Source organism: Trypanosoma brucei, chromosome 6 (assembly GCF_000210295.1).
Source record: "Trypanosoma brucei gambiense DAL972 chromosome 6, complete sequence".
Lineage (NCBI taxonomy): Eukaryota > Euglenozoa > Kinetoplastea > Trypanosomatida > Trypanosomatidae > Trypanosoma > Trypanosoma brucei.
In genome coordinates, this window is record NC_026739.1 from 68,353 (window position 1) to 95,354 (window position 27,002).

The 27,002-nt window shown below is 43.7% G+C and overlaps 6 protein-coding genes across 6 annotated transcripts; all 6 read right to left on the reverse strand.

Moving 5' to 3' along the window:
- Positions 1 to 93: 93 nt before the first annotated feature.
- TbgDal_VI320 (hypothetical protein, conserved) lies at positions 94 to 2,265 on the reverse strand (the record flags this gene model as incomplete). Its single annotated transcript, XM_011775535.1, has 1 exon — positions 94 to 2,265. One exon carries the CDS (start codon positions 2,263 to 2,265, stop codon positions 94 to 96), a length of 2,172 nt encoding a protein of 723 aa, XP_011773837.1.
- A 5,816-nt stretch (positions 2,266 to 8,081) lies between these two features.
- On the reverse strand, positions 8,082 to 10,298 carry TbgDal_VI330 (serine/threonine protein phosphatase, putative; the record flags this gene model as incomplete). The annotated part of the gene is made up of 1 exon (XM_011775536.1): positions 8,082 to 10,298. The coding sequence occupies one exon, from the start codon at positions 10,296 to 10,298 to the stop codon at positions 8,082 to 8,084; it is 2,217 nt and encodes a 738-aa protein (XP_011773838.1).
- A 3,958-nt stretch (positions 10,299 to 14,256) lies between these two features.
- On the reverse strand, positions 14,257 to 18,759 carry TbgDal_VI340 (hypothetical protein, conserved; the record flags this gene model as incomplete). The annotated part of the gene is made up of 1 exon (XM_011775537.1): positions 14,257 to 18,759. The coding sequence occupies one exon, from the start codon at positions 18,757 to 18,759 to the stop codon at positions 14,257 to 14,259; it is 4,503 nt and encodes a 1,500-aa protein (XP_011773839.1).
- A 1,075-nt stretch (positions 18,760 to 19,834) lies between these two features.
- Positions 19,835 to 21,883, reverse strand: TbgDal_VI350 (hypothetical protein, conserved; the record flags this gene model as incomplete). Its single annotated transcript, XM_011775538.1, has 1 exon — positions 19,835 to 21,883. One exon carries the CDS (start codon positions 21,881 to 21,883, stop codon positions 19,835 to 19,837), a length of 2,049 nt encoding a protein of 682 aa, XP_011773840.1.
- Positions 21,884 to 22,477: 594 nt separating this feature from the next.
- On the reverse strand, positions 22,478 to 23,569 carry TbgDal_VI360 (ribosomal RNA processing protein 45; the record flags this gene model as incomplete). Its single annotated transcript, XM_011775539.1, has 1 exon — positions 22,478 to 23,569. One exon carries the CDS (start codon positions 23,567 to 23,569, stop codon positions 22,478 to 22,480), a length of 1,092 nt encoding a protein of 363 aa, XP_011773841.1.
- Positions 23,570 to 23,859: 290 nt separating this feature from the next.
- Positions 23,860 to 24,918, reverse strand: TbgDal_VI370 (hypothetical protein, conserved; the record flags this gene model as incomplete). Its single annotated transcript, XM_011775540.1, has 1 exon — positions 23,860 to 24,918. The coding sequence occupies one exon, from the start codon at positions 24,916 to 24,918 to the stop codon at positions 23,860 to 23,862; it is 1,059 nt and encodes a 352-aa protein (XP_011773842.1).
- Positions 24,919 to 27,002: the final 2,084 nt, after the last annotated feature.

A 27,002-nucleotide genomic window follows, 5' to 3' on the forward strand; every position in this document is an offset into this window, starting at 1 on the left:
TCTGTTTCAACCATCAAACACACATCGAAATGCAAAAGGCAGTAAACAAAACATTTTTTTTTTGTTGTTCGTTTTTCCCCCCCCCCCGCCAATTTATCGGCAGCGCAGCGGAAAGACATCAATTTGAATATCCCGCGATGTTGTGATCGCATGCGCCACGCGGTCCCTAATCATTGCCTCCTTTCGGCGACTTTCATCAGTGCGTGGGGGGGCGAGGTGTGCGGTAATGGTGCCGAGGGATGGTGCCGCCGTGACAAGAGCCCACCGCGCATAACTTGTGAGTACTGCAATGCAATCCACAATTGTGAGTTCCGCTTCCACTTCTTCACGAGTAACCGCATTGCCATCCTGGCGGTTGTGGTTTGCAGCTTGTCTAAAACTATCGCTTTTGCCCGCGACAGTACATGAGGAATTGGGTGTGAGGGCTGTCATAAGTGTAATATCTGCTACCGCACACAGCACTTCAACAGCACCGAGTGCACCAGCGGAAAGGGCGTCTAGAGCTGAGTTTAACAGCGCTGCACCAAAGAGTTTAGCCTCTCGCCTAGCATTGCTTTTGTAGTTGCCGTCTCCACTTTTGTTGAAATGAGATCGTGTGGGACTGCCCCACTCGAGTAGTCGCAAACCTCCAGCAGCAAGCGCCGGCTTCACAGCAAGCAGTGCGGCGACGCTCAGACGAACACTCGGGTTTTCCACGTGCAAGGCACGTAAAATAGTGACAGGATGAAGGGATTGAGCGATGGCAATGTAACGCAGCAGTTGCTTGTAGTACACCTTCATTTTTGAATTCGCTTGAATGCTATCGAGGACATCGTGATTGTACACCCCATTCTTCTGCGATACGTAACGGCAGTCACGGACGATGAGGGTGGGCGGTCCCTCTACGGCACCCTGTAAGAAATTTATCACGTCACGCAGCTCCTGCTGGTGCTCTTCTTCCTCACTTTCATCCACTTTCCGTTGCTGCTGCTTCAGTAACCATGCACAAAGCGATTCTTCACCTCCAGTTTGGGTATGCCCGCTAAATGTAACGGAATCTTTGCTTGACTTGGCTCCTCCCTTGTTTGCGCTATCATCAGTGCACACCATCGCGACCGCCTTTCCATACAACACACATACCGTAGACCCCACGGCTGTGAGACATGTGTGGACATCTTCTCCTTCTCCTTCTTCCTCTTCCTTTTTCTTTTTCTTCTGGTCATCATGGTTGCCATTTCCACTTGCTTGTCGTCCCTTCAGGGAGGGCAAACGCACTTCGCGGCCGGCGTCGGCTGCCATTAAATTTTTAATTATAAGCGCACCATCTTCGTTAGCGGTGGTGAGGGCCCACGCTTCTCCAGCGGTAGTGTACGTCAAGTCCGTTGCTTTTGGTGGAACCGTTATGTTTTCTGCAGTAAGGGACATGGACTCTAGGGAAAGTGCCAAGGTGGTGCCACTTGTCTTTCCCTTCTTACCTTTGAAAACAACAATCAACTGCCGCAGCGACCAATTAAAGGCGCAACAGAAAAACTTTCCTGCATCTGGTGAGACTTTCAAGCCCCCAACTTTGGTACGCTTCAGTTGCACAGCTCGTGTGTCGGAGACCGCCAACAAAACCGCCTCCAGCTTCCGTTCCTTCCTGTCAAATGAGGCCACGCAAATGTAGCGGTCGCCTTCATCTACAATACTTGTTGGGTGAGATGCTCCCATGAAATACCACAAATTATCAGCGCTAACATCGTTTGACGGCGTTGTCGTCGATATCGATTTTCCCTGTGGGAGTGCTGTGCGACCGATAAGCGGCAATTTCTCCTCCCCGGGATTACTTGCCGGATCAAGGGCAAAAAACAATGCCTCTGCACCGGTGCGGACTACCAACGTTGTGCCGAAGAATACCGCCATTTCTTCAATACCATCCAAACCCTTTACAGCGGGGTCAAAAACACTTTCCTCACCCTTTTTTCCCTTTTTTGTTTTGCCATCAACACGTTTTTGTTGAGGCATGTCACCGAAATTGCAACTGCGGAAGCGTACGAGCCCCGATTGCTCGTAAAACACACCACAACGCTCCAGTGAGGCTCCAGGCGGGTGCCATGGCGCACAACAGCCCCAATGGGAGGACAACTCAACACTATGAAAACCTTTAGGTGCCGTTGCCGTTGCCGCGTTAAATAATTGCGAGAGCGAAAAGAAATAAATGGCACTCGGACCATACGCCGCCATCACAGCAGCGTCTAGCGGTAAAAGACACTCACATGTTGTGGGTAGTTGTAACAACTCCATCATGTGTCGCTTCACTTAATAGGTGACAATATACATTTTATTTATATTTGTGTAGATTCATGTGCGATGGAGTTGTTGTTTTTTTTTTTTTTAAAGAAAAAAGAGTGAAAAGAGGAAAGGAAGAGTTTGTAGTGTATGGGAAAAGTAGAGGAGAATGGAAAAAAAAAACACGGAGAACATAAAGCAACATAATACCATATGTAAGCCCACACATTACCATCGCGCAAGGTTCAAGTATTGGAGGGAGGGGGGGGGGGGGAGGGAAACAAAAAAAGCAGGTGCACGGGAAAACCAAACCAAACCAAATCAAACCAAATCAAAAAAAAAAACACCCCAAAACGAAAAATGTTGATAATCGTGGCGACTGGACGGAAGAAGCGAAACCAAAGCGCACATGCACACACAAAAGGAAAAAAAAATACGTAAACAAACGTTGATTTTACTTACTCCGTGTTTTATCTTTATCTTTTCTTCTTTTTTTTTTTCAAAAAAAAAAGCAAATACGAAAAGGGGAAAGTAAAATGTGCTCGTTGGAGTAACATTGACAACAGCACTAACAAATAGGAGGAAAAGATATGATAATAAAGAGGGAGGGGGAAAAAACAAACAAACAGGAATTCTCACTTGTTACTTAATAATTATCTTCATTATTACTTTCTGTTCTCTTTGTCTCTCTTCATGCCTATCTCTTCTTTCCTTATTCCTGCGACCGTCTGTCTACTTCACTATTAAAAAGTTTTCTCTTCTTTTCTTTTTTTTTTTTCCCCCCTCCTGTTCCCATTCCCATCTTGTCTTCATTTGCCATTGCTTCTTTCTTTCTTTCGCTTCTTTTATTTTTTTTCTTCTTTCGTTGAATTGTTCGTCCGCATATGTTGCTGGCGCCACCTTGCTGTTAGTTTCAGTTTTGGTTTCTCCCAAATTAAATCCCGTGCGCCTTAAAACTTTTTCCTCATCCATTCTTTTTTTCCCTTTTTCCCTTTTTCTCTTTTTTTTTTTTTAAAAAAATAAAAACTTCTATCGTGCCAACACAAAGTACATATGATTATATTTACACAAATATTGACAACTACAAAATGCCAAATGAGCAACAAAACACAGAAAGAAACTCACAAGCGGGGAGGGGGAGGGGCGCACGGCTCATTTTTCTCACTTTTTTTTTTAAAAAAAAAAGAAAAATTATTATTATTATTATTATTATTTTGTGTTCAGCTCGCAATGACAATGATAATCATGACGATGCTCACCATAATAATGTTTTAAATTACAATAACAATAGCAGTAACGGTACCATTGTTAATGTAATTGTTTCTGTTTCTCATCGTATCGCCTGACATGATGAAGGGCGTGAAATAATCACAACTCAAAAAGGGATCAAAATCAAATATTTAAAGCAATAAACCACCAACCACCAACCCCAATAATAATAATAATAATAATAATAATAATGTGCGTGCATATAAGTATGAATTGTAAGTGTGTGAAATATGTAATTGTGATTACTGTCATTTGGTTTCCACCTGTCTTTCATATAATAATAATAATAATGATGGTAATAATAATAATTATTACCATCATTATTATTATTATTATCAAATATTTTCTGTTCCCGTTTCCCTTCCACCACAATACAAAAGATTATGGCAGAAAAATCAAAAAGAAAGAAAAAAAAAGAAAGAAAGAAAAAGAAGGAAAACTTAAGTGTAAATGGATAAGTAAGTAAGTAAGAAGGAAAAAAAAGAAAGAAAAGAAAAAAAAAAAGAAAGAACTCGACAAGACAAGAAGACAGAAAAAGAATGAAAAAACAAAAAAAGGAATATTCAAAACCATCCGGAGAATCCGATGGACGCTTCGCAGAAAACGAACAAGAAGAAAAGAACAAAAAGAAAAAGGGGAGGGGGAAAAAAAACAAAGAACAATGCACAAATAAGAAACCAAAAATAAAAAAATTACAAAAAAAAAAGAAACCGAATACCCCCACGTGAAGTTGAGGGATTTAAAACTAAAATACACACAGCCATACGCATAAAAAAAAAAGAAAAGAAAAGAAAGGAAAGAAAAAAATGGAATCAGCACAAAAATAAATTCAACAACAACAGCAGCAAAAACGCTAAGAAATGTTCGCACAAACATAAACAAAAACATAAACATTTATAAAAATATATAAATAAATGTGTGTATTTTGTTGTTATGAAAGGCCAGCACCGCCACTTCATAATTTTCACGCCGCTGACGAGGCACAAAATACAACAAATTTGCGCTCCCGACTTTCTTTTTCTTTTTTTTCTTTTTAAAAAAAGAACTTAAACTTGTCTTTAATTTTTTTCTCTCTCTCTCTCTCTCTCTCTGTCATTGTTCCACACACATATTTTCTTCTCTTTTCCCTTTTTTAAATTTAATTTTCCCACATCCCGAAGATAAACACAACACAACACAACAAACAAATGCATATGATTTCATTCATCACTGCAGTTGTTTATTTTTATTTTATTTTCCACTCGTAATGGTGCGCATCCAATGAAGTTTCCCCTTCTTTTTTCTCTTCTCTTTTCTTTTTTTTTGTTTGTTTGTTTCCCCCCTTCAGAACAGTAATAATAGTAATAATAATAAAGGGGAAGAAGTAATAAAATAAATGGCAGCAGAAACGAGATTCGTAACAAAACCACCACCACCACCACCTCCACTTCGAAGTAAAATGAAATGATTATGTTCTTGGAGACACGGAAAACAGAAAAAAAAGAAAAAAAAGAAAAAAAAAGAAGTTGAAGTGTGACATGACATGACATGACGTGACGGCGAGTGTGTTTTATATATTTTTTAAATTTTATTTTATTTCATTCACTTTTTAGTAATTTTATTTGTGTTGTTTGCTTTCTTTTTATTTTTTTCTTTCAAGAGAAAAAAAAAGTGTTTTGTGAGTGAAGGAAAAAAAAAAGAAAAAAAAAGGAGGGGTGTGTGGGAGAGTTGGAAATTAAAAAACAAGCACAAAAATAAAAGAGTAATTTAAAAAAAAACAAAATCATATGTTTTTGTTTTATTTGGTTCTGCATGTTGTTGTTGCCCTCACTTGACTTTTGATTTTTTTTTTCCTTTTAAAAATATAATTTCCTTCGCTTTTTGTGCTTCTTTCCCCCCTTTTTTTCCCACCCACTCCTCAATTTAATAATTTAATTTGCCTTCACCCAACGACACGAAACGAAAGAAAATATATATATATTTTTTAAAAAAGCACAAAAACAACAATAAAATTAAATAAAAGATGAAAGCAAGAATAAAACACACACACGCACATGCACACACAAACACACAAACAAAAAGGAAACAAAAAGGAAGAAGGATTAGTCGTAGGAAAATATAAATATAAATAATTTTTATATAATTTCATGTAAAGGTATGATGAGACCGAGCATTTCAAACAAAACAAAAAACAAAGCTCTATTCTCTCTTCTTTTTTTTTTTAAAAATTATTTCATTTTATTTTCCCATTGAACAAAATAAAACAACAAAAGTAAATTAAATACAAAAACAAAATAAAACGAAGCTAAACGAAATGAAACGGAAAGGACAACGATGAAGAGATATGGAATGAGGAGGGAAGGAGGGATTAGTGTAAAACAAAGTAACAAACAAACAAACAAACAACAAAAAAGAAAAAAAAAAAAAGGACAAAATCAAATAAAACAAAAAAGAGGGGGAAAAAGATACGATCAATTGCAAAACGGACGAGCAAATACAAGATAGAAGAGAGAAAGAAAAAGAAACAAAACTAAACAAATTTTCTTTCTTCTTTCTTCTTCTTAAAACACACACACACACACATATATATATATAAACATATAAATATATATAAACATATATACAAAAATATGCAACAAGAACAATAAAGAATGCGTAAAATGGAAAAACGCCCTTCACACATCTCAATGCATATCAGTAGAAGCTCTCACAATCATGTAAGTATATGTGAACATAAATAAATATGTTTATATATAATAAAGATGTGTGTGTATATGTGTATGTGCATGCGCATGTGTGCGGAGATAAGCTCGCGATTCCCAATCGTGGCTTGAAGAAACTGAAAGTATAGGAAGAAGTAAACGCAAAAAAAAAGTAAAAACGAAAACAACAACACCACCACCAACAAAAAATGCCATTGGGGAATTAAAATAATTCACGCGACAACGAGTAATTGAATGGCCACGACACGACACGACAAGACAAGAGGAGAAAAAGGATAAACTTAACAGAGAAAAAGAAGGGGGAGGGGGAAAAAAAAAGAAAAGAAAAGAAAAAAAAGAAAAAACAACAACAGCGTTACGACAAAATCATCATCAAAGGGGAAGGAAGGCATTGACCGCGTGCATACAAACGCGTACACACATATATATATATATATATATATATGCATGTGTATGTGTGATCTTTGTTTGTGCTTCCTTTGAAAAGGCTAAATAAATAAACATTTGAGTGGGTTGTCTCTTTTTCCTTTTTCTCTCTTTCTCTTTTACTTTTACCCCCTTCTTCCCTCTTTTGTATGTGGGATTTCTTACAGCAATGCTGCGAAATATAAGTTCCTTTCAACTACTTCCCGTTATCATAAGTCCTTTCCCTTTCGATTAATCAGTAAGTCACATATACATATATAAAAGGTGCATGCACAAAGTCATTCACACTTGCTTTTTTTCTTTTCTTTCCTCTTGTGTCGTTTCTCTCTCTCTCTCTCTTTCTCTATTTCTCCTTTTTTTTTTCGTTTTTCGCTTCCCCTTCTCCCACAAAAGCGTGTGAAAACAAAAACAAACAGTTTACCACCGCCATCATCGTTAGCGGCATTGACATTTAGAGAATTATTACTTTTATTATGGTAAATTTGGCCATACAAATAAGTGCACGTTTATGCATATATATATATATAAGGCGGTAGATTAGGAGGAGGCACCAATTGATACATGCAGCAGACATAAATAAATATATACAAACAACCACAATCATATACACACATATATACATATATGTATACATGTATACGTGCATTAAAAACCACAATCATGAAACAAAAAGTAGAGAATATAAGGGGGAGAAAGGGGTAACGACACTAGACGTGATGATGATAATAATAATTAGTGTGCATCAAGGAGGGCATGGAAGAAGTGGGGGCAGAAGTATTTGTGTACATGTACGTGTGCATACGTTATATAAATATAAATATATATATACATATGCATGCATGCATGTAATGGGAATTGAATAATAGTAACAAGAAAAAAAGATAACTACTGTGCGGAAGCAACAAATGTACAAACGTACTGCCACACATATACGCACACATACATGTACAAAACTGTGCATTTCCCCTTTCTTGCACCTCCGTCTTTGGCATGTTGCCATTACTATTGTTATTGACATACGCCTCAGTGAACATTTGCCGGCCCCTTTCACTCTTTTAAAATAACGTAAAAGAAAAAAGGAAGCCCCCTCCATTTCTTTCTTTCTTTCTTTCTCTGTGTTTCATCTGACTTGCACTTCGAGACATATTTCCATCTACTAGGATATATGAATGTACTGCACCGGAAGTGTACGTAATGGTGATATCCACACATAAGGGACTCTCAACGCCGCCTCTCTCCACCTTCCCCACACCTCCATTAGTTGCGTTTCTGATAATCCTTCTTGCCTAATATATCAGGCGTTTATGATTACTATTATCATCATCATCATCGTCACCAATACATTTTCTTTCTTTTGCCCTACATTTTCTGTATCACATGGATCTACCCCCCTCTTTTCTTTCCCTTCTTCCTCACTGACAGCTTTCGTATCCTCCTTTAGGCATTTTGGGGACTCACGGTGAGTTTTAGCATCTTCACTGTGGCCTTGGGAAGGGCAAAATCGCCTCCCTCAGCACGCTGCTGCAGTTTCCGGAGCTGTGGAATGGCCATTTCTCGCACGCTACAAAACTCGTCACAAGCTTCAAGCACTAGTTGTAACAAGTCCTCCACGTAGTCATCTCCTTCGCCATTCTGCCGTGTATTCAACAACCCATCAAGCACACCTTTTACAAATGGTATCCAAAAACTTTCGGTGCAGCCCTCTACTTCGCTACACAACAAATTTAACCACATCGACTCATATGCTGGGAGCCTCATGAGGGTCATTACAGCACGAATTTCCCCCGCCCTCAACAAGGATAGTAGTGTTTCCTGCTCCACTCCACTGCTGCGGACGGTTGCCCGCGCGGAAAGTGAAGGAGAAGCTGCTGGAAGTGAACAGCAACTATCAGGGCGCAGCGAGTTATTAATTACACTTCCAGTCGACGCAGCCGGGGAGCCTGGAGGAGGGGCGGAGAGGAATGTTGGCTTTTGCATATAGCCAATAATCGCGGGTGTGGCGCGTGGCGTCGGCCGTAAAATAAGACGCTCCAGTTCTTCAGCGTACTTTTCATACACATCGGCAGCGGGCGGCGGAAGGCCACGACGCTCATTCGCGTCTTTAGGCAAACCAGTCACCGACACCAACTTACCCTTCGGGCTATCGCGACCGTACACAACAGCTGTCAGCTGTCCACCGTAAACGCATCCTGTGTCAATGCCATATGCGAAGGGAAGTTCCTGCAACCCTGCACGGGCATCATGACCGAAGACAACACACTCCGGTCCCGTCCATAACTCGCCCCAAGGCTGACCCCTGGAACCCTTTACGACTGCTCGCAACCTTTGCTTCTCGTTGCGCTGCTGTTTACCGCCACAATTGTTGTTATTATTATTACTACTCTCAGTGTACCGTTCTAACCGTCTTAGGTGCATAATTTCATGCACATTTTGTTTCTCGAGGGAGTTTTCAACGTTTAGACCGGCGTGTACAACTATAACATTATATTGCGGAATCCGCAAGATGTGTGGTAACGATCGAATATAGTCCTCACAACCCTGTGGGAACGTGCTTGCGAGTCGCATTACAGGATCCACTTCCTCTTGCTGAGAAAGGGCCTTACCTTTAACACGCGCAATGCAATTTAACAGTGTAAAATCATGATTGCCCAATACGCCAATAGCCCCCTTTGCCTGCACAAGCTGCACGACGGCAAGGGAGTCGGGTCCCTTGTTCACCAGATCCCCCACGTGGATGAGGCAGTCTTTTCCCTGCTGAAACTCAACTTTCAACAACAGTTCTTCCAATTGCTCAGGGCAGCCGTGGACGTCACCCACAATAATGTAGCGATAATCACACGGGGGGACGGTGCGGATGATGGGTTTGTGAGCGTTGACATTATCAATTGGGTCAATAAGCTTAGGGTTTGAGGGATCACCGGAGACAAGCGTGGCAAGTCGAACCGCATCGGGTCCCCCTTCACGATCAACCACAACCATCGGCTCCACTGGAAGAGTCGGCACGCAACGGGGAGGAGAAGTGACAGAAGAAACATTTGCTGAAGGGGCTGCACGCATCAACTGCTCTACAGTAACTGAAGGCTGCTCAGTAACCCCAACGGAGGCACTCGCTAACGCTAAAGCTACGGACCGCGGGACGGCGGAGATGTGAGACGTCTTTTCTCGCATTTCATCAGGCAGTTGGTGTGTTCTCGGCGAGGACCGGAGTTTTCGCGCCGCCTTACCAGCGCTTCCTTCCACACCGCTACGGTGAGGTGCTTGAGTCTCAATTGGTTTGTCGTTACCGCTGTTGGTGCTACTGTTGTTACTGCTGTGCTTCATACTGCGACTATTGTTATTGTTATTATTGTTATTATTATTGTTATTGTTGCTGCTGCTGTTGTTGTTGTTGTTTCCACTACCGTCAGAGCCAATAATGAGGCCTCGCAACGGTCCTTCATTTTCTGCCGGTGACCCTGTTGGTTGCCGCTTCTCCATGAGGGATGCAAAGGCTGAGGCCACGTTCGTGTTGTTGATGTTGGTGGTGGCGGTGGTGGTCACATTAGCAATAGTGCCGGGGGACATAACTCCTTGACGAAACGTCCTTCCACCCACCCGAGCGCCTTCACTCAACTTGAGCGAGCTTAACTTTTCCAGTAAAGTGCTTGAAGTCATATTTATTTACCCGCCCCCGGTTGCAACCCGATATGCAATTCCTGAATCTATTCAAATCGTTGCTATCCCCTTCTTTCCTTCTCCCTACACAAGCACTAATGCACAACTCTTTTCTTTCCCTTTTCCCTCTTTTTTATTATATGTATATGTGTGTCGTAGTGGCTTTTACTTATTATTTCGTTTACCGGTTTTATGCTGATGCTTTTATTATTATTTCTTTCCTTTTTGTTCGACCCGTTGCCACTCCCTTTCTTTAATTTTTTCCTTTCTCTTACGTTTTCTTTCGCTACCGATCAAACGCCCCTCCAAAGAGACTTCCCCGTTCCTTTTCTTCTTTTTTTTTTTCTTAAATATCTTTGCTACTCTTCTTCCCTTCCACAGCTCTATAGAAGTAAATAGCAATAATAATAGTAATACTAATAGCGATTATGATAAACTACCACCACTCCTCTATCCTTTTCCCTTTTCCCTTTTCCCCTTCTTTCTTTCTTTCTTTCGTCGTCTTTTTTTGCCACTGCCACTACTGTTGCTGTGACCTTCGCAATAATCAAATCAGGAGAGCAGTGAATTCCTTCTCTTTCTCTCTCTCTCTCTCTTTTTCTTTTTTCCTCCCCCCTTTATCCTTCACTTGTCTTGGTACAAAGCTCTACCTTATACGAGTACGTGTATGTATATAAATATATATATAAATATATATAAATATATATAAATGATATAGCTGAAGTAACCGTTATTTGAACTGTTCTCAAAGCCGCTGTTGCCTCGAGGTCAAATGGCGCCTAATCTCTTTTTTTTTTCCTCCTCCTTGTTTCTCCCCTTCTTCTATGCACTTTTCACCACTGCACTGAACTGAAACTTCTTTACACCTTCAGTTGCTCTCTTCCCTTTTTTTTTCCTTCTTCTTCTTTTTTCTTTTACTCGCCTTCCTCACTTTTGTTAATGTTGCCGTATTGTTCCACCAAAAAGTCAGCAGAAGACGAACAAACAAAAACAAAAATTACAAAAAAAAAACAAGCAGAAAAAAAAAGGGGAGTGAGTTGAATTAAATCACCCGGTCTAACAGGCGATAGAGTGATGATGGTGATGACTCTCCTTTTCTTCTTCTTCTTCCTTTTTTTTATTTTTACTTTTTCTTGTAACGCCTTATATCAATCAGCTTCAGTATGAAAGAAACGTAAGTTTGATTGATCAAAGGAAACAAACGGACCAAACAAAGAAAAAAAACAAAAAAGCAAAGGAAGTGGCGAAACAAACCAGAAAACAAAGGAAGAAGAGAAGATGTAAGTGCTTAAGCGAGATTTTTTTCTTTTTTTTTTTTCAAAGCTTCCCTGAAGATTGTTTTTTTTTTAAAAAATATATAAACCAATATATAAATATGTTTATATATTTCACTTGAATTCGTCAAACAACAACAACAACAACAACAACAACAACGAAGAATATACACAAATATACACAACTCCTTCTCTTGATTTTGGATCAAAGCTGCAATCCCTTTTCTTCCTTTTCTCCTCTACTATTTAATTTACCGCACGTGTTGCTTCCGTTCTATTTGTCAAATGAAAATAAATAAAAAAAAGGAAAAGAAGAAAAACGAAAAAGAAAAAAAAAATAATAATAGAAGCCGATCCCCAGGAGCAGTCGATCTTTTTTTTTCTTTTCTTTTCCTTTTCTTTTTCTTTTTCCTTTTTTTAAAATTTTCCTTCTAACTCCACGTCAAACCACCAAATCCAATAGTAAACGGCCGCACACACAAGTACAGAAATCAGTTGACTAACTTTTTCTTTTGTTTTTTTTGTTTTCGCCTCCGTACGAACTTTTTAGTTGACTTTCTTTCCACTTTTTTTTTTTTTAAAAAAAAAGTTCTTCTTCTTCTTCCTCCTCCTTCCTTCTCCTCCTCTTTTTTTTTGTTATTCGTTGATATTTCCTAAACGACTTCTTGCGCTTCCACTCCACTCCACTCACCCACTCACTTAATTAATTACTTTTTTTTATTTTATTTTATTTTTCTTCTTTACTTCCCGTGTTTGAAAAGTGAAGAAACAAATAAGTAAATAAATAAATAAATAAATAAATAAATGAGTGAATAAATAAACAAACAAATGGCACACAAGAAATGCAGATGGAAGGTGTAAATAACTAAGATAAAATAAAGTAGTCGAGAGAAAGGACAAAAAAAAGAAAAAAAGAAAAAAAAAGAAAAAGTCAGTCAGTCAGTCAACAATAACAACTGACAACAACAACGCTACCGCCAAATGAGTTTCCCTGAGGGATTACGGAGTCGTTGTGAAACAAAACAAAACAAAACAAAACAACAACAACAAAAAAGTGATCGATTTTGAATGAAGAAGAGCAGAACTTCAACCGCCTTTTCCTCTTCTTTTTCTTCTTTCTTTCTTTCTTTCTACCTTCACTTTCTTTATATATATATAAATATATTTATTTATATAAATGGTATAAAAATCAGTATATCCCTTTTATTATTTTTCTTTTCCTTTTTTTTAAAAAAAGACCTCTTGTGCTAGAACTTGTTTTTTTTTTCGGTGTCACACGTAAAACCGCTCCTTTTTTCTTTTCTTTTTCTCCTTTTCTCCACCCCCTTTTTTTGGCAAGTGAAGACAGAAAAGAAATATATATATATAAGAAAAAAAGAGCGGTTAGCGACTAACAACGAAAGCAACAACAAGAAGGAAAAAAGAAAAGAAAAGAAAAGAGAGAAAGTGAAAATAAACGAAAAAAAACTTTAAAAAGTTTTGTGTTGCGTGTGAACTCTTTTTTTTTTCCTTGTTTGTTTGTGTGTGTGTGTGATGCGCTATGATAAAAGTAATGATGGAAAGTAAGAGAAGAAAGGAAAGAACCAATACGAATATGAATAAGAATGAGAATGACATGAAGTAAATTGAAGTGAACAGAAGAAATATAAAGTGAAGAGACAACATTTAAATGACAGTCATTTGCTCGTGACTCACTCATTTTAACGTAACGCCGGAAAGCGATCGGTACTCAAATGAATTAAATAAATTAAAAAAAAATTTCTGAGCGCTGCCGGTTAATATTTTTAAGTTCTCGTCGGTACCGCCATATGCTCCGCGCGAGGTGGGAGAGAGAAAAAAAAGAGAGAGAGAGAGAGACGGGAGTTAAAAATTCAAAAAAAAAAACAACAGCGATGGAGTGGGAATATGATGATGGTGATGATGATAGTGAAAACCACATCAACAGTAACAGCACTTCACCCCACCCCACATCACTTCACACACATATATATATTTAACTGATGGTGGTGACATGTTGTTTTGCAAGCAAAATAAAATAAAAAAAAAGAAGAAGAGGAGAAGCGTAACTTCACAACTCGTTACCTCTTGTGGGGCCCTCTCCCGTCCCCCCCCCGCTCACCGCACGAGCGCCCGCCGCAGCGCTTTGCGGATACAAAAAAGGTGCAAGAACCAGATAAACAATAACACCAACAAAAAAGAACAAGAACAACAACAACAGCAATAATAATAATAATAGTAAACAGACAAATAAACAAAACAAAACAAAAAAAGGTGACAAAGTCATTGGTATTTTCATGCCGCCACCAGCACCGACTACTTTTCCTGCTCGTCACTTATCCCTCACGGTTGCATGCCAGATATTGGTGGATATTGCAGGCATCGCAATTCCAAACCCCGTCACTCCCCAGTTCTTCATGGCGGTATTGTTATTATTATTGTTATTATTCCTTTTTCCTTTTCCCCTCCTCGCTTGTGGGTGATTTGTGATTTTGTTCCCTCCTTTGCTGCAGATTTCGCTCCCAAAGAACGTTCTTAAAATCGCACCACACACACTTTTTTTTTTTTGGCTTCCCATTATATTTTCATCAGCTGCTGCCGGCATACCCACTATTTTCCAACTTTCGCCATTCCAGTCCACCATATAAACCAACAAAACACATGTATACAAATAAGCACGCGCAGAGCTACCACAAGTAAAGCAACTCCGCAACCGCCATGTCTTTCAACTCTCCGCCATATTCCGCCCACACGTGTTCCAGCCGCTCATCCAACAGCGAAGCTTTGCGCTCCACCAGTAAACGTTCCTCAGATGTTAGTGCCGCATCGGGTATTTCTACTAATCGTCGAAGCAATACGAGTTCCCCCACCGCATCTACAGACACAAAACTTTGTTTCATTAGCACTCGGGTTGGACTCTGGAGGGCAGTTTCTGCTTCGTAACTCACTGTGTGATATGTACGCTGCAGTCCACATGAAGGACTTTCACCAAGCGCCACATGGGATCCGCGGCGCGAGAGAGAAAATGTTGTGTCATACAGCTCCGTCGCTCTCTGTTCCAGCCGAAGCAAAACCCCAACAAACGCTTGTGGAATTTCCCTCGCACAGTGCAGTGCTCCATCAGCACAAGGCAGCAGTAGAGAAGGTCCCACTACTCTCAAGGCAGTGGGCCGCCCGTGCCAACATACAAAAGGTACTTGACGGTAGCGCCATGGTGTTAATTCGGATGGACGGAAACTTCCCCTAGAGCCGCCATTGTCATGAATGTTGTTGTTGTTGTTGTTTTTGCCATTGGGATGCAAGTGATGGTGAGATCGCTCTCGCTGAACAGATACGCGCTGGATGCAGGATGGAAGTCGCACGCACCGCGTGATAGAGCTTCGAAGGCCGCCCTCTGCGCCAACAATACCCGCTGCAACGGCCGTGCTGTTCTGGCCATTAACCTTTGGGTTCTTTAAGCTGAGTATGACAACATTGCGATTGCCATCCACACGAACAAACCCGTCAGCAAAAGTAGTTTGCGAGTGAATGTTGGCAAAAGGCGTGGGCTCCAAAGCACAATGCCGTAGTGAGAGATCATCCTGAAGGCACTGAGTCAAAATAACATCCCCCAATGCAGCAACCGGCTCCGGGCAGTGAATCCTATTGGGGCTCTTATCTGAATTACTTTTACTGCTTTTCGACACAAGTCGCATGTACCGCGTTCCCCAAGAGTAAAGGCTACAAGAAAGGAAGGGATACTGTAGGGCCACGGTCGTGCAGGCAGGTGTGCACGATGTGGAGCACATCAACGATAGCGTGGACCCAACAAGGCGGAATATCAGCACCATGTCGAGCGCTGCCACAGCAATGAGATGCACATCCCCTAAACTCTGAACTGACAGATCAACTACTCCTCCATTGCCCTTCAACTGGGGGCCGACAATATCGGCTGCTGTCGAGATGCGCAGCGGACGCGCCTGAACGACGATCAGCCGACCGAGCACCGTGTTGGCCCCACGACCAGCAGTGGCCGCCTCCTTGTCCACAGCGTTGGGGGCATCAGAGGATAAAATAACCGTGCCTACAATAAAATCACCACTTACTTCTCCTCCTCCTAATGACATTAAAGGCTCCATACACATAGCAACTTCATCCTGTTTCATGGCCATCGCATCCACCACGCGGAACGTATCGACGTCGACTGTTGAAATAAACGAGGCCTGTTCACCCCGATCTAGCATAGCAACGATAATATTGCACTGATGCAAGTAAACTGCTTTGGTAAGGCTGTGTGAAGGAGACGTTACTGATGGAAGCCGCATGGAGTGTGTAAGTTGGTACACCACAGGCCCGCGCAGTAGAACCCCACGGCGGCGAAGATCACAAGGGGGGTTGCTGATGGGCGGCGCGGCCTCTCCATTTGTAGCAACTCCCAGCGCTAACGCCAAATGCGACGGTTGGGGAGGAGGGACCAATTCGGTGATGGATCGAAGTGATATGCCGTCGAAGTCAGCGAGAAGAAGTAAATAAAAGGAGTGAGCGGGGAGGTATACCACGAGGCCACAGTGCAACTGAGGTAAGAGCATACCGCCATCTGTATTAGCGCTATTGTCACCCGGATGAGGCGCGAGGGCAACAGCCAACTGCTCTCCACTGGACGACATGCCGTCCAGGGACACGAGCTCAACAGAGCCAGCACGCAAGCTTGCAAAATCAAAGTGAGGACCGCCAGCCGCAGCTGCGCCATGTGTCGCAATGCTAAGACAGAGATCCGCAACGAATGGCGCACCATCAACGTCCTTCAGTGCAGTCAAAGACGGGGGTCCCTCTATGGAACACTGAAGCACGACAACCCCCTGGTCCAGCAGCACCAGTCCCATTCCTACCTCATGTACCCCACCATCGCAGCTCTCCGCGGTGCGTTTTGTAATGAGGAAGCTGGATAAAGCAACAGCGTCAAGGTGAAAAATATGGTAACGAGTCCTTAACTCTCCCCTCACGCCACAATCTAGCATCCAAACCCAAACCTCATGTGACCAGAGACAGGCTGCCACGCACCAAAGCGTGCTATTGCAGCAACCGCTGTTAGATTCGCTCGCTTTCCACGTCGTCACATGTGACACATCGCTGGGGAGGGTCTCAAGCAGAACCACGTATGTATCGTTGACGTTAGCAGTACTAAAAACGGCAAACTTCCGGCCGTATGCAACAGCGAGCCATTTATCATCCCCAAAGCACGCGTGAGAGGCACTAGTGAATTCGGGTAAAACATTTGGAAGTCGGATCCACTTCCCTGAAAAGTTAATACGAGTTGGAGTGCATTGCGCAAAAAAATGTGACGACGGCGGTGACAACTCCTGTGCGTCAGGTGCACAGTACACAGCCAAAGTTGGTTCGTCGAGTATCAGGTGCTGTACATCGTTCACTTTCTCCAACTGACTCCCGCTTCCGCGCAGAAGGACAGTGTTGATGGCTGTAGTAATTACAACATAGAATTCCAGCAGAGTGTGCTCCGGTTCCTTGTCCTGAAGCCGATTTCCAACAGCGGTCGAAAGTAAGAACATTCGCTGAGACCCCGCAAAGGTGGCGCGGACACGCAGAACCGCTCCGATCCCTGGCGACAGACGCTGTAGCACTCCCTTTGCATATGAAACGATGATGTCAGCTGAAGGCCCGCCACATGCAGACGTCATGGCGCCGTTTGAAAGCAGTGCACCCACTGTGCAACGGGTTTCAAGGTCGATAACGTGTGAGTCAGCCACTCCGTCACTCAACATGATGTAACGCCGCGTGGTGTTGTGAGGTTCGAAGGTGACTGTCGACTCGTGCGGAAGTGGCACCGCGGCGGACGGACGGAACCCACTGGGGAGACCACTAATGTGAGCGAGTGGCCAATCACATCCTTCGCAATCCCCCACGAGAAGATGGGGCGCATCCTGAACCACCACAGGTCCAGTGGCCCGCGCTACTGATCCCAACGGGAACTCTGTCAGATTACCATTACTCAAAAGAAGCCACAACACATCGCCGTCGGTGTTGCTTACTTCACTTTCCCCCGTTCCGTCTACTCTCTCTAATACCTGAAATGGCTGCCGCCGTTGGTGCACCACACCCGCGATGGGTTGCACAGCACTCTGGGCAAGTCTCACTACCTTACAGATTTTCATCACTGGACCCTCGTCAACGCTGAAAACTGTAAGTTTGTGCGTGTTTCCGAGTCTAGCCAGCACCAACAATGTTTTGTGCAGCGACAACACTAGGTAGGGCGAACAGCTTGGCATGGGATATTTATCATCGAAGATTTGGTCGAATTTGGGTCTATTAACCATACACAGGTCTAGGCAATCGCTGTCCACTGACGCAAACGCAAAACTGTCCCTCTTTTCAACGCACTCCGACTTCACAGTTGTCGGTGACGCAACGGATAGAAGGGCAACCGAAACATCGTTACTATCACACACATGACTAGTGGCCGAAACGCTAACAGGAGGCATCCCACAGCGAATGCAAGGTTCTGGCCGCTCCTGCTTTTGCTTCTGCTCCACTAACTCCTGAATGGTGTAGCGTTCCAAAAGCTCTTCATCCGATTGTTCCAACACATCACGCTTGAAGGCAGCCGTGGGGAACGTCTGCTGCGCCACGCTACCTGGGACGTCAAAAACCCATTTCGTTTGCGCCAGCTTCTCAGCTCCCTGCGAAGTGGAGGGAAAGTTGATGCTGACACAATACCGACCTCCACCCGTAGCCGCACACTGAACCACGAGCCCATCGCTACTACACGCTAGTTGCGGGGTGTGAACTGGCTGCGAGCAACGACCAGAAAAGTCTGTGGAAAGTGAAGCACGGTGCAGCACTATCCACGCATTGTTGTGATGCAGGGGATCTTTCGCAACCCAAGACAGGGGGTCGACGGGTAGGTTTGTTTGATAACGTGCAACCACGAGTCTGTGGTCTTGCGTGACGACAGCAAAGCACTGATGGGCGCAGGCCACCATAGAGATGGGTGTGTTGCCTAAATGCATCTCATCCCCCGTAGCGGAGAAGTAACATCTCTCTATATCATCGTCGCTATCTGCCCGCCACACCGGTTTGTAGACGTGAATGGAGGTCCCAACAGCTGCGAGGAGCACAACGCCGCCGCCAATAAGCGAAAGGGGGCACACAATGTGCGCCACAGTGGAGGGAACTATCTGACGTGTGGCCAACATCTCTACCCACTCACTTGGGGATGAGGAGGACCGCCCCTATACAATCACGCACTAACAAGACACCAAACACACACACACACACACACAAGGTACAGACCAAAGAAAAGAAAGAAAAGGGGAAAACAAGGGTGGTGTGGTGGCTACTGACTACCTTCCCTTTTCACACTTCTTCCTGTGTGTGTGTGTGGGCGTGTATGCCCTTTATTGCCTCAGGAGCTTATTGTTCTACTGGTGTTGCTAGTTAGAGGTAATAATATGTAAGAGAGAGAGAGAGATGAATATATGCATGCACTGACATGTAAAACAAACGCATGGTCATACGGGAATATATGTATATATACGTGCCTGGTCACACCCCCGACTGACACCTGCTCGTATGCGGGTACGGTTGTGCTCGAGTTGTTGGAATTGCAGTTTGAGATATACGCTTGAAGAACAAAAAAAAATCAGTGAAAAAAAGGGGGTGTGGGGTGTGAGAGATCATAAGGGGGGAGGTATTGGAGCTGCAAGTTATTCCTATACACTCACTGGAGATTGGCATACACCAGGTAATAATTTTTTTTTTAAAAAAGCAGTTTATGGGTTAGGAACCGCGTTTGTTTTGCATCAAAAATGAGAAAAAAAATGAAGGATGGATGAATCTGGAAACAGTGAATCGTTTGCTCCCAATACTCAAGTGTTGATCCCTTAAACACGCTCCTACTGTACTACTACTACTTCCGCTCGCGCACGTTGCATGTATTTACCAAGTTTGGCTCTCTTCCTCATTCACCTAACGTGGAAAATATTTTCTACAGTTATGATAACATTACAACATCAGCAGGAAAAGATAGGCAATCCAAATTGTCTCAGCGGCAGTGTAGACCGGTCGCACAATCCTTCGCCAACTTCTCCGCTACCCCTTCCCTTTTCAGCAAGAATTCCGCTCTCCCCTAACTTTACCGCTGCCGTGTACGTCACTTGATTCACTCCCTTTTTCCCCCTTTTAAGGATCTTAACTTTCTCAACGAACAGAAAGAGAACTAATGTGCAAAAATATATAATAAAAAAAGTATCACGACTCCACCTCAAGCAGTTAGGTGCGGACCCAACCTCTACGTACCATAATGCCGGCGGCTGTGGAGGCCACACTTTCGTGACTCAACACGGACGTCATGGAAGAACTGCTCAACTCGGTGTATGGAAATGCGGATTGTGTCGCCTCTTCATCTGACCGGACGCTGTGTGGGCCGTGCACGCAACTCGTCTGATGCCCAGTACTGAATAGCGTGCTTCCGAGCACATCTGCCCTCGTGCTTCCACGCCATGTCTGCGACGCCTGAGATTCTTGTCTGGCAGCAGCGGCGTCCCCATCATCTTCGTCTCCATCTTCCACACCGTCCCTGTCCGCGTCCACAACACCTCCAGTGCTGCTACTCTCCACTGCGCTTGTACCCACGCGCCGACGCCTCGGGATTGACGAAGACAATGCACCATTTTGAATGAATCGCAACATTTCCTTCGTTAGGGGCAGGCGTGGCTCGGACTCGAAACCAAGTTCAGACACCGTTGCAGCGGTGTCGGTGTCACATCCTGTGTTATCGTCATCGAAGACGCTTTCGCTCTTGGCTAGCTCTGCCTCACTAAGATTCGCGGCATCCACAGATACCGTAGACGTCGGGAGGGGAATGTCCTGCAGAAGTTGATTGACAGCGTGGTGAGTAAGGGTATTAGGAGGGTCTTGCGCCCGGTAATCCAGCCACACTGGACCTGCGTAACGGTGCAGAGTGCCATCTCTCGTACAGAGCAGATCGACGGGACGGCGCCCGCGACAACAAGGCGGTGCTACGAAGAAAACGAAGCGTTGCTCAGCAGTGGCACAGGCAAGCAGCGTTCTGCTAGAGCCGGTACCGAGTGAGACGACGTACGGTGCACAATCGGGATCGAGATAACTCACCGAAAGCCATACTGGAGTCTGGCAGCTGGTAGAAGCAACCAATGGGACATCATGATGGATGGTGATATGTGGCTCCTGAGTCGACAGCTGCTGCGAAGTCGAGGACGGGGCTACACGAGTAGGGGACGTAGGCAACGATGCCAATGACCCGTCCCAGATAGCAACACCGTCATGAGCACCGGACTTCTGCAGCTTCAAGAAACGCACCTGCCGCTTCAACTCCTTCACTTGTGCCTCAAGATGCAGGTGAGGTACCGATGACCCTTCCGCTTCCTTGCTTGATGCTGCGCTAAAAGAATCCATAGGTTCATTCCCTGATGCCGACGGTGGTGCTTCAGACACGGCACCGCGTGCCGACGGCTGCAAATGGGAAGGACCCGCCAGCTTGCTTGACGTCTCACTGCTCCTTCCTCCCTGGCAAGAGGGCGTCGGACTGTCTGATTGATTACGCGGAACTGCGGTCACAGGTGGTAATGTGCGGCCAACAATTGTACCGAAGGGGCCTTCGCCACCCTTATGTCGCATCACCTGAAACCGAACGCCCCGATTACCGTCAGGCTTCTCATTAGTAATCGCTGGGAGAAGAAACGCGGTAAAATCTGCTGCCTCGGCAGTGCTGTTGGTGTCGTCGGGTTGTGTGCCTGTGGATGCGGCCTCGCACTCGATCCACCCACTGAGACTTGCAACCCCTTCAGGGTCGGGCACAAAACCGAAACCGAGCATAAGCTCTACAGCGTGGCAAGCGCCCTCCGTTTCAACAAGTCGGCGCCATGCAGTGGAGCTCATATAAACATATGCCGGATTCTGGTACTTTTCAGAAACATGCATGGAACAGTCTTTTTCATTTGACGGTATGTAATGCAAAACACTGCGCCAACAGGTATCGAGGTCCGGTGGTTGCGGCAATTGCGAGGACCCTGTTTCTTCGTCGGAGGGGGAATGGGGATCCATTTCCTTCCTCTGCCGGTATTTTTTCTTATTTTGTTCTTGCTTCCTCTTTTTTCCCCCCTTTCCGCTACTTCCCTCGTTAATTCTTGTACCGCTATTTTTATCGATCCCGCCTGGTTTGGAGGTGGAAGCTGCGAGCAGAGGAAAAAGAAGCAACAGAAGGAGAAGAGGCGAAAAAAGTTTATGCATCGCCGTTGATGATGATGATGGCCACGGGAATAATAACAACAAAGGCAACATAGAAATAGAAGCGGCATCCGAAGCGTCTTCGCGCCGCGGGGATGGGAAAATAAACGCCAATTAAGAGGAGAAAAAAAAGTTCATGTGAGGAAAGAGAAGTAACTGACGAAGGGAAGAAAACACTGTGACCTACCGAAGCGCGATATGACGACAGCAGTTTGTTAACCTCGACTGCACATGCGTGTAACTGCTGTCAGAACCTCCTTCTCCCCCCCAAAAAAGAAGACAAGTTACGGCAAGAAAGCGCAACAGCACTAAGCGCGACTCTCTTACTTTACACGCATTTCATTCTTTCCCTTCCCCTTTCCTTTAGCTTTTCCTCTTTCACCTCATCAGTTTCTTCTGTCGGAGCCCAAATCCGACTTCTCAAACCTGATGGAGAGAAGCTAAAAAAAGATGTATACCCCATTCTCTTACTCCCTTCATTCTCATCCGCGAGCCCCAACTTTAAGAAATCAGTTGGGCACTCCTCGACCCTCCAACTAACTCCCTCCAACCAATAAACGTTGTGTACCTCTTAAGGCACTAACGCAACCAGAATTCGTTATGCCCTTCCCATTACTCCACACACGCACAAACGACCCCCAAAAGGGGTCACGTTTCTGTTTTTATCTTCTTCACACACGTCTGTTCGACCTTTCCCACACCGCTACGCTTTTGTGCCCATGCGAACTGACCCTTCATGGCGGTCTTTCGCCGCTCATCATGTGCCTCCATCGCCACTTTTATCAAATCGAGAACCCTGGGAGCAAGAGTACCTGCCGCCTCGATGCATGCATTAAGATCCTTCAGATGAATACTACAACCCTCAGCCTTCACTACAGTGCAGACTTGACCCTCTGCGTTGATGGCAACAACAATTGACGATGCCGCCGCGAGGGATTCCGCTGTTGTGGGATCGACTACAACACCCAGCGGCTGCGGGGAAGTCCCATCAATAGCAAATGCACTTGCAGTATCGATGGAATTCCCAACTCCAGAAGAAGGTTGGGGACCAGATGACGATCCCGTTGCGGAAAGCGCACGCTGGTGATTGAGCGCCTTTTCGCGTTCAGTTGGAGCCATCGTAATGGCAAAAGTGAATGGCAACGGCGTGTGTTGCACGGACAGCGGGACTGGCTCCCGCTCGTGTGGTGGGTGCACAATGACAGAACTTCCTCGTACGGTGAGCTCCGGACGCCGGTGATGCATGAGTAAAGCGATAACAGCCCACACGGCTGCATCATTGCAGTTCCCTTCATCATTCATGATCGTGACATCAACTGTAAGGCTCCAGACTTTCTGGCCGGGAAGAACGCAGAGACCCGCTGTGTCAATGACACCTCCCGTCCGTACTAGGCGCTCGAGAAACGCGACTAAATTTTTTTGAGTTGAACCGTCTGCTGCGGGACTGTCCCTCTCCGTGTGAAGTCGCCGAACGGAGAAGTGTAAAAGACCATGTTTGGGCCGCTGCGGCGTGGGCTCCACAAGTGCAGTTGCGATAGCGGCCGTAACTACGGAGCCGCCACAACGGACAACTACAACATCACGTGAGAGCAGCGGAAACTCAACCGAAACTTCCCGCATCTGTTGAGCGGTGCGCTGATCGGGGCGCAGACCCGCGAGCCAAGCGGATTTCGTAAACTCAACTTCTCGCTGAGTGAGTGCGGGGCTGGCGATGACTAACGCTGCTCGTTGGTACTGCATGGAGTAAAATCACACGAAATAGCTCACAGTAGCTCACGCCTCGGGTCTTTTCCTTGTTTACCCCTATCTTCACTTCCTTTTTGTCATTAGGCATAGGAACCCATTGAAAAGAACAATAACAAACAGTAACAGTGGAAACTCTTTTTTTTTTTCAAAAAAAAAAAAAGAAACAATTAAAATGTACGTGAGCGATGTGTCGTATACGTGCGGATTTCGGCGGCCAGTTGCACATTTCAGCTAACGCTATTCACACCCCCCAAAAGAAAAACCAAGAGCCCATATGTTTCCAGTCACTCATCGTTCCCGATTTCGTACGCCTCAACGGCAAAATCCTCATCTTCATCTTCCAACATTTGGCTCTGCACCACTCGCATGGGAGTCAACCCACCGCCGTCCTCCAGCTCCTCCTTTGACCACACCTTACTTGCTACAGGGCCGTTCAGCAACTCCTCCTTGCGGCATCGTTCCTCAGCCTCAAGCACCTCAGCACTGCGAATGCGACGGTCGTGCTCCGCATCATATGCCGTAATATCTGGCTTTGCGAGAAAAACTCCCAAGTGTCCGCCACGAGGCAGATCATTGCACATGCGGCTAATGTTATCGTAGTGATCATCGCATTCATCAGCTTCTCCTTCCGAGCCCACTTCTTTTGTTTCCGCAGCAGCAGCAGAGGAAGCAGCCGCCTCCTCAGCCTCTACGGGGTTTAAGCGCCTCCAGCCCGATATTGACGGCGCCTCTCCTCCTGTGGATTTCCTTCGGCTGTACAATGGAAGGATGCCGTCTACAGCGACACCAGCACCCAATTCCATGGAGTTCCGCGTCTTATTTTCGATGCGCTCCATTCGTGCCCGGTGCTTCTCCCGTAACCGTTCGCGTTCCTCCTCGAGCCGCTCATCCTCCGGCCGGCGGGAGTTGCTTTGATACAAAAAGTAGTGCTGCATTAACATCCGCATGGCGAGACGTGTGTCACCTTCAACGAGGCGTCGCTCCTCATCAGCGATCTGCGCCTCGGAGTGTTGAGGCTCTTCACCTTCTGCTGGACCACTTTGATCAGTACCATCAGATTTGCGCTCAACGGTTTTTACACCCGTCCGGGCATTCGCGAGTGGTGCAGTTGCTGAGCGCGGGCTTTTGTTGCCGGGAACCTCCTGCTCTTTTTTGCCATTCCTATTATGACCACCATTTCCAGAGGTTTCCTTAAGTAATGATTTTGCTGAGCTCCTTGTTCCGTACAAAATATGGCTGCAACTGAAATGCCTCAGGTATATGGCAACTATGGGAAATGGCAGTTGATGACTGCATATTCTTTTCGCGGTGCGAAGGCGCGTGCAGCTTGACAGCTGCCACATTACGAATATGGTTCTAATCGCTACCAATGTGGTCAATGTTTTTCTTTTTTTTTTTCTTTTTTCTTTGAGACACGGTTTTGTGTGTGTGTGTGTTGTCTCCTCGCTTCTCCTTCTCTAAGCGACGTTACTCTTTCCGTGTTCACTTCCCTTCCCTTCCTTTCACTTGAACGCCGACACCACTGCTGTGCAGGATTCTCTGAGAAACACAGGGACGACTCCAGACGACCGGAGAGAAAAAAAAAACAAAAAAAAAAGGAAACAAAGGCAAAAACACCAACACTAACACCAACCGCAACTACAGGTGCCACCAATAACCCGAGGAAAAAGAGAAAGAAAGCGAGAGATGAAACATTCAAAATTAATAGATGGGTGAAAACAGTTCATTAGTATTTAATGGCACCATCAAAGGAATGCCACACAAACGTACCCATAAGGGCTTCATTACGTCCCCCCCCCTCAAAAAAAAAAAAAAAAGAGAGAAAAAACTCGAAGGGCAACACTTCGAGTTGAGAATTGCTGGGCTTCAAAACGAAGCAAAAAAAAAAAAGAAAGAAAAGAAGACCAAACAAATGTTCGATCTCGCACATATGGCAGCCTCCTTCCACACACTTGAGGTTACTGAGACTGCTTCTTTATTTCAGAATAAAAAACAGTGAAGCGATAGCAATTTGTTGTTATTATTATTATTGTTGTTTTATTATTATTTCATTCATTCACTCACTCAACCTTTTTCTTTTCCAACACATTTTTAGGAAACTCTCTTCGAATGTTTTTTTTTTTCACATCACTTGGTCATCACCCAACTTTTTTCTTGTTTCGGTGAGTCGCTTTTAATGCTCTTTTTCACATAACATATCTTGTATTTCTATTTCTATTCTTCCTTTTTCTTTCTTTCATTTATTCATTCATATAAATAAATAAATAAATATATATATATATTTCGGTGCATGAATATTCACACGAATTATGTGCACAAAACCTGTAAATAAATAAATAAACAACAAATAGAAAATAAAAAAGGAACCAAAAGAAGGAAAACATAAAACAAAAGAAGGGCAGGGGATTGGGGGAAAAGGGAGGTCTGTTGAAAAACTGTCCACATGTCTTAAAAGTAAAAAAACAACAAAACAACAACATTAAAAACTGTAATGTCAACATCACGTGTTTAAACTCTCCCTTCACCTCCCCCCCCTTTTTTCCCCCTCATCAACATCCAATTATTGGCTTCATATTTATTTATTTGTACATCTAAGCCTTGAAGAACAAATTAACAAACAAATAAATGAGTAAAACATGAAAAAAAATCCCATATTATATCATATAAATAAATATAAATATATAAATAAATACAAATGAAACAATAGTATTTGTAAAAAAAAAAAGGTAAAACAAAAATTAAAATCAATAAGAAAACATTTGCATACTTATTCACAAAAAACATCATATCAGCAGCGTAGTGGTATGATGGGGAGAGAAGTTCTTTTTTAATTTTTATTTCCCACAACCGCGACAACCATTTAAAAGAAAAGAAAAAAAAAACAACAACATCAACAAATCTGGAGATAAATCATGAAAGAAGAAAGAAGAGGAAAACAATGGGGAAGACCGGCATCAAAAATAAAAGCAAAACACAAATTAACAAACAACAAAAGTAAATGAAACGAATCCGTTTTGATTTATCATTTTGTCGTTTTGCCTTTTTTTAACAGAATTCTTCACGTCTTTTTTTTTCTTTTTCGTGGTGCCCATATTATTGCTATTATTAGCAATTAGCATTCGTTTTCTTTTATTGCTGTTATTGTTCTGAAATAATTTAAAATACTTTTCGGTTGTCAACACCTTTCTCTCGTTGTAATAAATATATAAATATATATATCCTATAGAGGTGTCGAGATTTATTTTTGGTATTTTTGCCGGAAAAAAAAAAACTGTAAAAAAAAATTAAAAAAAAACCGAACGAAGTGAGGGAAAATATCCGCGAGCAAAAAAAATCTTTCGGTTGCCTTTCGTCTTTTTTTTTTTTTTTGCCTCCCCTTTGAAACAAAACTAAATATTAATGACTATATGGCGATTAAAATTTAAAA